General features: G+C 42.8%; 2 protein-coding genes across 2 annotated transcripts; one reads left to right on the top strand and one right to left on the bottom strand.

Moving 5' to 3' along the window:
* Positions 1–5,795: 5,795 nt before the first annotated feature.
* On the bottom strand, positions 5,796–8,096 carry EAF01_003686 (uncharacterized protein; the record flags this gene model as incomplete). Its single annotated transcript, XM_038911940.1, has 1 exon — positions 5,796–8,096. The coding sequence occupies one exon, from the start codon at positions 8,094–8,096 to the stop codon at positions 5,796–5,798; it is 2,301 nt and encodes a 766-aa protein (XP_038773175.1).
* Positions 8,097–9,408: 1,312 nt separating this feature from the next.
* Positions 9,409–11,242, top strand: EAF01_003685 (uncharacterized protein). Its single transcript, XM_038911939.1, has 4 exons — positions 9,409–9,642; positions 9,695–10,233; positions 10,288–10,895; positions 10,948–11,242. The coding sequence occupies exons 1-4, from the start codon at positions 9,456–9,458 to the stop codon at positions 11,120–11,122; spliced, it is 1,509 nt and encodes a 502-aa protein (XP_038773174.1). The 5' UTR covers positions 9,409–9,455; the 3' UTR covers positions 11,123–11,242.
* Positions 11,243–13,921: the final 2,679 nt, after the last annotated feature.

Raw genomic sequence — 13,921 nt, 5'->3', positions numbered from 1 at the left:
TGGCGACCCTAAGTGGCGGGTTAAAGTGCGTTTGTGAATAGCAGGAGGTAAAAGTGGTGTTTCTAGTTGGATGGGAGGGGGGAGGAAGTCTTTCTACTGCGTTCGTTTTCTGTTTTGGGGGGAGGAGGATTTCAACGCGTGTTGTGGTTCTTAGAAAGCATAGTGCATGGTTAGCAAATGATTTTTTGTGCTTCGTACTCATTTGATCCAACTGTATCGTTTGAATTTCAAAACAAAGTCCAAGCAGTAGAGTGAGATTTCTATATGTTCGATGACTTGGAAAAAAATTCTAGGTCGTTACTATACTATCCTGACTAGTATTTACCTCTACTTATCGAATCTTGTCGAGAGAAATCATGACAAAATTCTTTCCTAGATCCATCGTCATAGATTAGCGAGCAGGAGTGTGAAATACTATTTGCTGTGTGGTAATAAAGCTTCCGGTGCGTTTGACATGAATTTATAGATGCAATGAACTACGATCTCGTCGTGCTCTGAGCCTAGCGATCAGAATTTGCCTTGAGAGAATGAGAGGCTACTTCATCTTTTAATCAATTGTTTCTACATAAAAACTGTCCAAGTTGTGTGATCACACTATATCACAACAAGTAGATTGAAAGACTGTAGGGAGAGAAAACTTCCTGGAAAGTGTTTTTTTATTTTAGATGTAAATAACACAGGAGCCCGGCACAGATTCAGTTGTTAATTTTTAACAAAAATGGAAGCTCCTAATCAGTTGAAGAAATTTGACTGTGACTCATTATCTACGGAGTTATTGTCATCCTACTTGTTTGAGTCTGAGCGCTGGATCGAGTCGTTTTCCAGATCTCCCAATGGAAAAGATGGTGCGAAGAGGAAACGCATGCAGGAGAGGAGGTATCTACGCCCTTGCTTCTCGGTTCGTGTGAATAAGCGGAAAGGCAATGGCGTATGCGGAGTTGAGTTTTGTAATCGCTGGGACGTTGTGGTAGTTTGGTTTTGAGAAATCGTGGGATTTGTAGATTGATGGGGTAGGGGAAGGAGAAGCGGGATAGAGGGTGGAGAGGGGGAAGATGGAGTCACAGTTTAAGGATCAGTTTTCTATTGTGCATGATGGACCAAACTTGGTGTCTGAAGCAAGGGGGAGTGGAGAAAGGAGAAGTTTGAGAAGAAGATCGGAGAGTAGGCAGGGGGAGTGGGAGGGAATAGTCTATTACTTTGACATAATGAATGGATGAATGATGATGCTGATAATCGGAAGAACTTCTAATTCGTGGATATTGATATCAACATTGATGTATACCAATCCCATAACAACAGATTTGACAGCAGGACCGAGTGGTTCAGAAGTTGGTCAGTAATAATAATCTCCTAAATAGGACTCTACATGGGAATTTTCCATCAATCCTAAGATAAGCCCTGCAGCCAATCTCATCATTAAAGTGTGCTTTGGAAATCTTTTGATGGTCTCAACAGGGATGTCAAACAGGAGCCCGCGATAAGAGCCTATGCTCAATCGACTAGAGATTCCAAATATGGGTAGGGGCTCCAAATATCAATGATACCGTCGGATATCTACATTTCCCTGGAGTCTGTCTTTAGATTTCCATCCAAGTAAACATAACGAGATACCTAGGCATATCTGCCCAGTCACAAAGCTACAGTTCTAAATCAATACCCATGTAAGGCTAACCTGTCAGCATATGCATCTTCGGAAACGGGATGTTGTTCTAGATAATTTTTCTCTCTTTTCCTTCTTTTCAAGATTGCTCCTTACCATACACACACTGGTAGATACGATCATCACTCTACAATTTGGGCTCTATCATTGTGAACTGCTGAGTTTCAACTTTCAGCATCAAGTGCACACCTCCACTCCACTCCTGTATCCGTCAGATACGTCTCAAGAGTCAACATGGCACAAGTTTCTTCCGCGGTCATTTCAATTCAAGCCCTTGGAAATAGTGCTTCAATAATCTCTGCAGCTGTGAAGCGAACCTCGAGACTTCCGGCCGCAAGTCTGGGGGTTAGAGATCTTGCTGTGTAAATGTTGCGTCGATATTAGAAAGAGAAGCACAACCAGAACTGCAAACACAGGTGACGTCGAGACTCGACTAGCATCACAGGTAGTAGCCATCCATACAAACGCGATTAATCAAAATTAAGGTAACAATAATCTGGGGCAGCAAAGTGTACCAATCCCAGTTCGACCAGGGCCTCCGCAAGTGATTGTGTATCAACCCGCTCCACCACGCGGATACACAGCCAATCCTTTCGGTCAACAACATGCGCCCGTCTCAAATATCAATCCTATTGTTAAAGGTGTGAAATTTCTTGCTTGCTGGGACTGCGGGCCGGTTGGAACTATGGTTGCTGCTGTTGCTTTCGCTATTGGTAATGTCGTTTTATGTGTTACTGTGAAATTAGCGATTTGGACTGCTACTATCTATTTTTCCTCCAAAGAACTTCTCATATCTTTTTCGTGAGAGACCAACACCTTCAGATTGATCATCGAGAAACTATCTAGGGATAAGGATGCTATAGTCTTTACGACGTTCGGCGAGAAAAACAATTCACGCTACGAGAAGATGTATGAAAGAGCCATTTTATCTTGTGTCGATACTTTCAAATTCACTGGAGTTATTAGTGGAGGCAAGCTCCTCGCTTTGACTCATATACAAGACAGCATGTATATTGCTGAATTCTCCCGAGATACTGACAGCTGGGGTGACATACTGCAGGATACAGAAGGAATGTTCACTGCAGCTGTCATTAGAAATACATGTCTCTATCGCGGCCTTCACTAGAGGACAAAAGATGTGCCAATGGCGCCAATAGTAGTGAGGGCTCATTAACTCTGAAAAACTCAGAATGCTACTAAGATAGGCACCCCAGATCCATCATCAAAGGACTTCTCTGTCGAAAACCCATGGCTAGACCCATTACCTGACACATGGAACTACTCTCGTTAAAGCTGTCCTTGGGCCGGATAGTAAAAGGAATCAACTGAAACTCCTAGAATCTTTCTCCGAGGAAGGGAGCGCTTGTGCATTGACCGCCAAATGGAGTGAAAATCGTCGACAATCGAGTTCTCTGAGCATATTCCAAAATCTAAATGTTAACGTTCGTGAGAATATCTGGATAATAGTGACCCAAAGGATGGCAGTCGCTCCCAAAACGCGTATATTTTTGGCGACAATCCAAGAGATATTTGAAAACCCGAAGAGCAAAATAATGAGTAAAGTTCGGAAAGCGAAATCTGAATGTCGATGATAAAATTGATGCCGACATCATCCTATATATCTTTGGGCCAGTATGAAAATTATTGAGCTTCAAAGAGATATACTGTCACTAGTTGTACTAATTAAGCTTGATCTATTTGGTCGACCATCATTGGTGCATATACACCCCTGACTTCCCAAAATCAAATAAAAAATGGAAAATTCACACAAAAAAAAAGATACAAGAATCGGGTAATTCCGACTCAAGTTGAGAAGCCCCGAGAGCATTCAATGGAATCAACCAATGAATAAGAACTCTATAAACCCAGGGTTTCTTCTTTAAGCGCTGTTCGACTTCGAGATCTTATTCTACAGAAGTCGAAACTAAGGAAGCGTGACCACACCGTCTCTAGATTAATCAAGTATGTTAGATTGCTCCAGAGGGGCTACACGTCCGCATGGACACGCGCGGTGAAGGAGAGATAAATCCCGCATGCCAACACCAACGGATGTGCGATTAAGCCGCAGTGATATTACCACTACGCCATACAGCAACCTCGCAATTTTGTTGATTGCGACTTGTTTAACTATAAATAGGCGAGGGCGGCACGGTGGGAGATGTTTGCTTCGTTTGTCTTGAGTTTCCTGGTTGTTCGTTTTGGCGAAGTGGTTGAAAGTGAAATATTCGCTTGTTTGTTTTTGAGATCAACAAGCTTGCGACTTGTGGAATATATCTGGGTGGGAAACGAGTGATACATCGGACGAGAGTGAAGTTTGGAATTTGATGTATCCATAATTTGGTTGATAGTGAATGATGGAACTGAAGTGGCGGGTTTGCGGCGACCATGTTCACGTGGTATTTTGTAGGTGGGCCATTCTGTGATTGATAGAAGAACCTACGAGGTATAGATGCACGATATCATGGTCTTCAATACTCGGAAGAGTAGTTGATAAAGCAATAGATATATCTAATAATGTCATTAGAAAGCTACCATGCGAACATGTGTAGTGGAACACACCCGGGAGTAATGCCTCGAAGAAGATAAACAGAATTCACTCGCGAATGCATTGGCATCAATTCCATTACCATGACTTTGAGAATGAGAGGAAAAACTCTCAATGTTCCTACGCCATGTGTTGGGAATCCATTTCTTAACCTTAACCTTAACCTTGAATCTTGAAGTCTTTGATACCGTGAAAGCACGATGAGGAATGTTTAGGAACCCGATTAACGCAATAGAAACATTCTATAAGAAACACAAGGACTGCGAAAGGATTCAAATGGATTTAAAACAAGTACTCGGAAAGAATTGTATACGAGAAGTAGAAACGTGGTAGAGTTCTTAATCTCTCTCGCCTAGTACTTCCTACACAATCACCCAATCGAGGAAGAACGACTTGCAGACCCCTCCCGCTTTAAACAGTAGAGCATTGAACTACGATACGTACTTCTTGATCCAAAGTCAGAGAATCTACAGTATCACACACAATCCATAATAATCCTTGCAACAATAAGAATAATATTCTAAAGAGAACATTCAATTTCTGAGCCTCCTCTCGGCTAAGCTCTGGACCCATAAAAATTGTCGTTCGAATGTCCAGGGAGCCAGGTAACTTGTATGGCGAATCGATTATCTTGATCGTTATTCGATATCATCAAGTTACTCATTTCCCCAGTCTGAGAGATGATCTTAAAGCATAATAATAGACACATCTAGCTGCGCCGCCGCTTCTCACTCCCGGTTAACATTCCCCCAAAAACATCAAACATATCGATACATTATCCCATAATCACCCCACATCCGCTCGCCAAATAAGAGGGTCGAATACGCATATACCATTCCAAACTGCTCATCCTCCAATCCAACTTCCTCCCATATACCTAAAGTCCCCTCTACTCCCCCCGCCCACCTTTCCATTTATCACCTTTTCAACACTTCCCTATTCCCACTATACACTCCATCTCCCACAACCACCACCTCACTCGCTCCCCTGCCTCCTTTCCAGAAACTTTATCTCGATCACAATCACAATCACTATGGCCAACACCGCCCATTTTTACCCATACTGTTTATCCTCTTCCTTCAAATCCTGGAAATATCTAAACCACACGTTGGATTTCTTCATCACCTAGAAGTAACACATGTTCATTATATTTAAATTAATCAAAGAGTCCCTCTAAGTTGAAATTGATTAATATGATCTAAGTTTTTAACGACCGTGTAGATATCACCACTTTTAGTGCGTTTTCGGAAGTAGCACGCGAAGTGAAAGTCACCTGGATATTGGGAAGAATTCGTTCGACTGTGGAAATTCATTTTTAGATTTACTATAAAGAGAGTTAACCTTGATACTAATTCTCTTGATGGAAGAAGTGGTTATAATTAGTAGTCTATATTTATGTTCCAGTCTTTTGTCTTCCTCCATAATTGGTAGCGAGTCTAATCATGCTCTAGCATTCCCACTTCCCTTGGATCCTATACGATATCCATACTAAACAAGCCATCGCTATCCATATTCCAAACTTTCTCATTCTTACTCCTCTCGTTCTCTCCTCAGCTCTGCAGATATATGCATAAATTCCACTTCACCTTTCTAATAATCCCCCCCAAAATTCATCGGAACCAACTCCACCTTTCCACCCTGCCTAGCACCTACTCCCCCATCTTCGCCACCCGTAGCCCCTCTAATCATCAACAAACCCAATCTACCCTTCAATTTCCTGCTATTCCCAGCCACAAAACTCCCTGAACTATCCGTACTATCCGTTCCAACTCTTCTCGATCTCGCATGGAAATGATTCGCCATTGCGGTTCGACCGCGCTTACGAATTTTGTTTGCATTATCGACAGAAGTAGAATTCGGACATGAGGATTGTTCGTCGGAACTTTCTTGTTCGATCTCAGCAGCCTCATCGTTGTCCTCCCCTTGACTGCTATTAACCGATTTACATGCAACGTAAGTCGACCCTAGTTTTTCAGCAATTTCTGAGTTGCAGACCTGGCCCTCATTTTCATCCTCAGTCTCATCATCATACTTTTTCTCTTCTCCCTTTTCAGGGCTCTCTTTGGAAGATTCGAGTCTCTCCCCCTCTCTTCCAGAGTTTGAATACGTCAACACAGAACCAGAATTAATTTCACTAGCTACACTTTCGCGATAACCCATTCCCACAACAGCTCTGTTCGGGCCCCTGGCTTTATAGCCAGATCCAGATCCACATCTCCCCTCAATTCTGCGAGCATATGAAAAGGCGTGTGAAGAAGCCACATCAATATCATCAGCCAGACTGGACTTGACCATCTTTTGCAAACTCCTGCTTCGATGCCCAGAACCAGATCTCCTATCAGTTCTGACTCCAAGCAAAGTACTGACTGGAGACCTAGCTCTCAGAGTATTTTCAGATGCGGTGTCAGAAATCACAGATCGGGCATCGTTAGGGCTAGAAATGATAGAAACAGGTCCCGCGACAGAAGGCTCTGGATCATTTCTTGCCGGCTCAGGTAGCTTGAAAAGACCAAATGGAATTGAAGCTGAGCTACGAGCTCTTCGAAGTGCTTTTCGAACTGTGCTACTATATTGAATTTCCTCTGAGTCTGCCTCTTCGGTGCTGTGCTCTCCGCTGCGATCCCCTAATGAAAACTTTCCCCTCAAGGATTGTTTTGATACTGAATGGATAAGTGGTCTGAGTTTTCGTTTGATTCGGTTGAGGGTGGGGAAACGTGGAATCTCCGAATCACTCCCTTCACTCAGAGGGAAGGAGAAAATCGTACCGGAAGTATCTTCTTGTCTTTCTACACGTTTAGATGTAGTTGTAAATGATTTTCGAAGAGATCGATTGCCCTTTTGTGCCGATGAAGAGTGGTTGTTACCAAAAGTTGTAGAGCTATTTGACGCGAAACTTGATGCATTTTGTCCTGGAATAGGTTCTGATCCTCTGCGTCGGGAACTGAAGAGAGATTTTGTGGCAGACCACGTTGGCTTCCATCTCTCCTCGGTTTGCTTGAAACTAGTGATGGCTCCGGTACGCAATAGATTATCTTCTACACCAGAGCCACCGCGCAAGCTGACTTTTCTTCGATTTTGAGCATCAGCCTCATGGTTATCGGTAAAATGTTTATGAGTGATATCAGAATCGCTATTTGAAAAGCTATAGCACGAGGGTGCGGAGGCAAGATCCTGTAGTTCAATCTCATCAAGAATGATAGATTCATGACCTTCTTCACGTTTCTTGATGGTTATTTTAGTAAGAGTATTCATAGGTATGGTAGAAGTAGTAGCCGAATCAATTCTCTCCGCAACTTGAGGCATAAGAGGTCTAACGGTAGAGTCACTGATAGCAGAATGACATCGGGAAGTCCTGTTGCTCCTACCTCGATCGTCAGCTCCATCCACAAATCGCAAAGCTCCTGGCCACACAGGAGCTGCTTGTATTGTTGCGCCAGGATTGGTGCGACGGTTGGATCTTATATAGCGCCTAATGTCATCCGTGCAACAGCAAAAACTCATTAGAATCATAAAGCACACGCAAACTGCTATTATATACATAAGCTGATATGGAGTGACTGCAAGTCGCCCGAACTGTGGAAAATTCGAATGTACATTCGTAGATGGTTCGGTTTGAACGTTTGTACGTGTCGGGTTTGCGGCGGCTAGTTGAATATTCGACGGTTCTCTGTACAACAAAGAGGTTATGAGTGTCTGAATCGGTACTAAGGTAGAAGTTTTCGTAGTTGTCATGGTTGTCATGGTTGGTAAGGCGAGCCAAATACTCCTCGTACTCGTAGAAATCGATGTTGTCAAAGTGTTTTGCGCAAGCTCGTGACTTGCCACGATAGTAGATGTAACGAACTCCGGAGCTAATCCTATTGGACTCTGTAAAAATCGAAGAATAGCCATGCTGTCTTTGTTTATTGTTTGGAACGATGCGTGTGAAGGCGATGCAGTCAATATGCAATGTTTTGAGGTGTGCCTCTGTAAATTGAATTGATAATGTAATGTCTAGTTGTAGATTTGTGATAGTGTAACAATGCGCAGGATTGAGAAATATCAGTATCCAAATATGCGGATTTGCGAGGCAACGAGGGAGAGAAAGAGAAAAAAAGGTGTAATAGATTAACTAATGGTTGAATATTAGAGGAAAGAGCGAGCGAGAGCTGGATTGAACTGTCAATGATGAATCTGGAAGCTGCACCTCATCCTCCAACTCTCTGCCGCAGCTTATCGACACTGCTTTTTTTGAAAACATCATTTTGGATCTAACGATCCAGCAGAATCTAAATCTTCAGCTTAATCGACTCTATCAAAGTTCTTTCTTAGACTTTCGGACCTAAAACTACTTGAGCTTCTTTAAGAGGCGCGAGTTCCCAATTTCCAATCCATGCATCCGCGGGGGTTTGGATCTTGCCAGTATTTGAAGGTCGCTGTTGTTTAAAAGGCGCACGGCGAGCTTTACTTATTCTGGCGTACAACAGATAGTTGCCTACTGGCAAAATTGTTGGGCTTGCTGTAAATATACCACTCCTCTGCCATGGCCAATTGACTATTACGCTAGCGGCAAAACTTGCCGGGCAACTGAAAACAACCATCTCATCCAGATCTCAGATCTTGCCAAAAGGGTGCAAGAAAATGACAAAAGACCTGGATTCAAATCGTTGAAAATTCTAAAAAGAAGAAAGCGAATTCAAGATGAGGCATCTTTTGAGTCGATTAAGAAAGGGGGAAGCCTGCGCAGTTCTCGCTTACAAGATCCATGACTTAAGAAGTGGTCTGGCAAGGTCAGATAACAAGCATACATAGGCCAATTCAAGACCATCGAGATGCAATCATCTATTCAAAGAGGCGAGCTTTCAACCCCCATGTTCTCCGGACACATATCATATGTGAAGATCATTTGTAGTAGATAGTACCTAGTGGCTAAGTAGTTTGGGTTGATCTTTCCCCCTTTGTCAGTAATTATCTAAAATCAGTGCTGTTGATCGAAAAAAGGCTATCGATTGATGTTTACCAGTTCTGGCTCCCTTGATATTGTACAATGACTGCAACATGTGAACTATGCTGTCGTGTTATTGAAATACAAGAACTTCAAGTGGTTGGCTTACAAAGTTGCCATCTTGGTCAGTTGGGCTACCTGTAACTAATTTGGCGCGTCGCGACTTTTCCACTTTAGCACGCGTTACCCCAATTCAATCCGTACATGCATAGCAGTGAGGAACATCCTAACTTAACATTGTGATACAATCTTGAAATAACAACAAAATGATACGTCAAGACCCAAACAGATTCTCAAAGAGACAAAAGCCAGACTATAGGAAGACTCAATTTGCGGAAAAGCCTGCCTACAAAGATCTCAACTACCCGCACCGTTTGAATTTCTACACAATACCTCCTACGGCTGATATAACTCTGGAACAATTTGAACAATGGGCTATTGATCGCCTGCGAGGTATTTCAGCAACTTATTCATACCTGCGAATATATAATAACATAAAATATAGTTCTCGCAGAACTCGAAGCATGTTCATTCAGAAACAGAACCCCTGCCGAGACAGCAGCCCACATGAAACCCCTTCTCGATAAATACTTACCACTTTCTGCTTCTTCTTCTGGATCTAGCGCACTACAGGCCGAGAGACAGAAGGATCATTATAGTCATTTTATCCTGCGGCTTGCCTTTGCTTCTACAGAAGACTTACGAAGACGATTTTCTCGTGTGGAGTCTATGTTATTCCGTTTGCGGTTCCAGGTAGACGATTTAAGAGAACGGCAATCATTCGTGGAGGGCCTTAATCTAGATTGGGAGACGGTGAGTGAGGACGAGAAAAGAGATTATTGGGAACAATTGAAGGGTGCAGCTGGCAGAGATAAGATGAGAATTGAAGAAGAGAGTTGGTTTAAAGTAGACTGGAAGAGAGTCCCGGAATTAGTAGAGAGTCGGAGAGTATTCTTAAAAGGTGGAAAGGCGTATGTTCATTCTAGAGAACAACTGTCGATGGTAGTTGCGGAATTTACAAGTAGGCTGGATAAAGCTTTGGAGGTTTGTTTGATATTTATCATTCCCTATTGGAAACTGTTCTAATTGCTCACTCAGGTCACATCTCGCGCACTTCCTCGGCTCGATGAAGATGATCGACTAACACCAATCCTTACACATCTTTCTCAAAACTTTACCACGCCGGATGCAAATTACTCCAGCTCAGCAACTGCAGTTGATGGAGCTGACATATCCGCCCGCAACATCGACGCACTCTCCTCTTCGTTCCCTCTCTGTATGCAAAACCTCCATAAATCCCTCCGCCGGGATGCACATCTCAAACATTACGGTCGTCTGCAATACACCCTATTCCTCAAGGGTATCGGCTTGAACCTAGAAGAATGTCTCGTATTCTGGCGTTCCGCCTTCAGTAAAATTACAGATGATGTCTTCAATAAAGAATACAGATATAATGTTCGTCACTCGTATGGTGACGTGGGAGGAGATTCGAATCGCAGAGGCAATGGGTATTCTCCGTTTAGTTGTCAGAAGATATTGACGGAGCATCCTCCGGGACCAGGAGAATCACACGGTTGTCCTTATAGACATTTTAGTGTGGACAACCTAACTTCATTATTGCGCGCCGTGGGCGTGAACGACCATGAAGTTTTGAGAGGAGTAAAAGAAGATAAAGAGAAGCAGAAGTTTCATCTTGCTTGCAATAGGTATGTAATGCAAGCAATGCTCCTCTGACAGCTGCTAACAGATAATGTCTAGAGTCTTCGAGTACGCACATAAGCAGGAGATTAAGAAAGTAAAAGATGATGGTACATGGGGTGCAGCACAATTAGAAACCATTGTACACCCCAATGAGTACTTTAAACGAAGTTATCTACTCAAAAATATGGGCAAAACCCCTGCTGTAGGGGAGGATGTGAAAATGGATGGTTAAGTAATGTATGAATTTTTTATGACATAAGGTTGGTACTGGCGTTGCTGTTTGGGAGTCAAGAGTGTCTTTTACGTCCTGTATGATAAGATACCATAATCAAGACTTCATGTCCTTTTTTTTAGTGAGGCAAGCAATGCATACATCAAGAGTACACCTTCACTCTAATCACACTTCGTTCTTCTGAGCCTTCTCACTCATTTGACATTCGTCTACTCTTTTTGGTCGCACGATGGTCGCATAAACTTTCCGACGATACGTCGCCTCTGCTGCTGTTTCCTGACACTTTCTTTGCCCTTATGGTCAACCAGATACTGAATTGCTCCGGTAGCTTCAAGAAATGGTCAAATGACCAATCTTCCCCCTTGCTGTTTCTAGACAGTGTGCATTCTAAACATTTTAGTGATCGATATATTTAGCCAAGGATTTGCACCACAAAGTCAGTCATCTATCTCTCGCCATTCACTCTATTTCAGTGCCCCACCCCACATTATGATTTATATTGCACAGCAATTTGCGCTAGCACCTTGTCAAGCACTCACTAACGCACAAATAGTTGACCCAAAAACATTCAGCCACTACCCATCTATCCAAATCACGAAATTAAACAGTCCTCGCCCTTCCAACTCTATAAACAATTACGAGCAGAAATGGCTGCCAATTTACACACGGAGTCTGCCACCAACCTCGAGGGATTCACACCCTACGAGGTTCCAATGATGGCCTTTGGTTTTGGCTTGGGTGCAGTTTTGGGATTTGTCGCTTGGTACATCATGTATTTCTACATGCTTAATTTTGTATTTCCTCGAATTGATGGAGTGCGCGATGAGAGTATTTTCCAGCGAAATCGTAGGATCTCTGGGGCCGATGATTAGGGACGAGATCTATTGACGTGAATGGTGTGAGCCAGTGGAGACTGTGAGAGTAGTATCGCGCAATGAGGTATACCTCTTAACGGCGAAGATGGAGTGATATCGGCGTTTGAGACTTGAGGAAGAGCTGCGGGTTGAGCCGAGTCAGGTCGATCTATGTTGGAAACATGTGCACCACAACACTCAACTTCAACAACTCCGAGTTCTAGCACCGAAACACGACAACAATTAATACATCAAATCAATGAATCATTCTCGCCTCGATTGATACTCTACGCTTTATGAAATTTCCTCAGTGGGTGTGAGAGAAGAATAGTGGTGCTGGGAGTCAGAAGCTATACGGATTTCCTTCTTCAGCAAGTACGAACAATCCTCCAACCTCCAACCTAACACCCTCATTAGCTAATTTTATCATTCAACAGACGAAAGAAACTATTTCATGCCGACTACCCTACCTGTGACGAATGCGGATTTCACACATTCCCATTCCGGTGGTTCATTTCTTGGAGCGTCGTGTGCTAGATTAGCTAAATCCATTTAATTGCAAACGTCAATTGATCATTTCATCTAAGTAGCGATGATAGAATGTTTTTGTTTCATATCTAATACTCAAAAAGTGAATGCACAAGAAATTCTCACGTTTATCTTCCCCGTCCGAATCGTCAAGTGCACGTTCTGCCCCCCAGAATAGCCGAAAACGGCAATTTCCACATCATTTCCCAATTAGGCCTATTCGCACACTTTTTCTCAACCTCCTTTATTCACTTATTTTCAATAAATAATCCATGATACTTATGCTTCTTGCTTTACATTACTTTCGCTACTTTAGATAATGGGGAGAACATATAATTTACACAGGCCAAGAAATAAAAATATGGTAGATCTCCACCATCTCAACGCAGCGACTGTCGTCTGTGGATTATTTCTGGGAGTTATGTTGGCGCTGATTGTTTTTATTGTTACATTTAGGGTGGCTGTGGATCATATGCAGGAATTGGAGGGACCGGGGATTGTTTAAGGGAGGAGGGGGGTAAGGATCGATAAAGCTGCTTCTGAGTTGGAGATGCGTGTGAGAGATCAAGCTGGGCCTGTGAAAAAGTGCGGAGAGGTTGAGATATCTACGTTGGGACAACTCTGCTTGGATTTATTACCAGGCTTCGGAGAGTGAAGGTAGAGACAAGGTCTAGAGGGACCATGAGTATAGGTATGAAAATCTAGAGTTGTAAGTATGGTGTTCAAGATGGCCCAGATAGTTCCTTTAGCTAAATACTGATTACAACATTAATATAGGTATCTAGAATACAAAATCTACATGGCGTTATTCAGATTCACCGCCATAGCAGTATCATACAATCAGAGGCCTGTCAATCTTATTTGGCTTTTTGTTCATCATATTCACTTACGGCTTACGGAAAGAGATTAGTACGGACGGCAGATTTAAAGGCTGTAGCATAGCTATCATGACTGAATCAACAACTTTCTTCGCCATTATACTGCGCAATTCCTATTTATATCCCTCCAAAAAGTCTACACCACCAAGGCTCAATTTTTCTATCTATACAATCCTCAACATTTGTACGTTCCTGTCTCTCTGGTTCCTCTTGCTGCAGCTAATTATCACCGGCCAGATCATCCAATTTTGCGATCTGGTTTCGTAGACGAAGACATCATAATCGAAGGTTGAAGACATTGAGGGACAGAGGACCATTCATCGACACTTACTCTTTGCGCATCATCATCGCGGTCCCACAAACCCCTTCGACTATAGCCTCGATCTAGATTCGTAGATATTTCCAAGATACACGTCAAAAGAATCAAGATCCGAAAGCCTTCAGCAACAACACAACATCAACAACGTAACATCAATTAGAGGTCCAATCAACATAGGCAAAAAATCGGATATCGAAACTATGGAAAACATGTCTCCTTT

The sequence above is a fragment of the Botrytis porri genome (assembly GCF_014898465.1).
Source record: "Botrytis porri strain MUCL 3234 chromosome Unknown BPOR_004, whole genome shotgun sequence".
NCBI classification, from domain to species: Eukaryota; Fungi; Ascomycota; class Leotiomycetes; order Helotiales; family Sclerotiniaceae; genus Botrytis; species Botrytis porri.
The sequence above is the reverse complement of the archived record's forward strand: the minus strand, read 5'-3'. Positions and strand labels throughout refer to the sequence as shown.

Excerpts from the sequence above, each read along its gene's own strand:
- EAF01_003685 (XM_038911939.1), top strand. The coding sequence starts at position 9,456 with ATGATACGTCAAGACCCAAACAGATTCTCAAAGAGACAAAAGCCAGAC. Across the intron at positions 9,643-9,694 it reads GGCTATTGATCGCCTGCGAG|TTCTCGCAGAACTCGAAGCA; the intron begins GTATTTCAGCAA and ends CATAAAATATAG. Across the intron at positions 10,896-10,947 it reads TTTCATCTTGCTTGCAATAG|AGTCTTCGAGTACGCACATA; the intron begins GTATGTAATGCA and ends GATAATGTCTAG.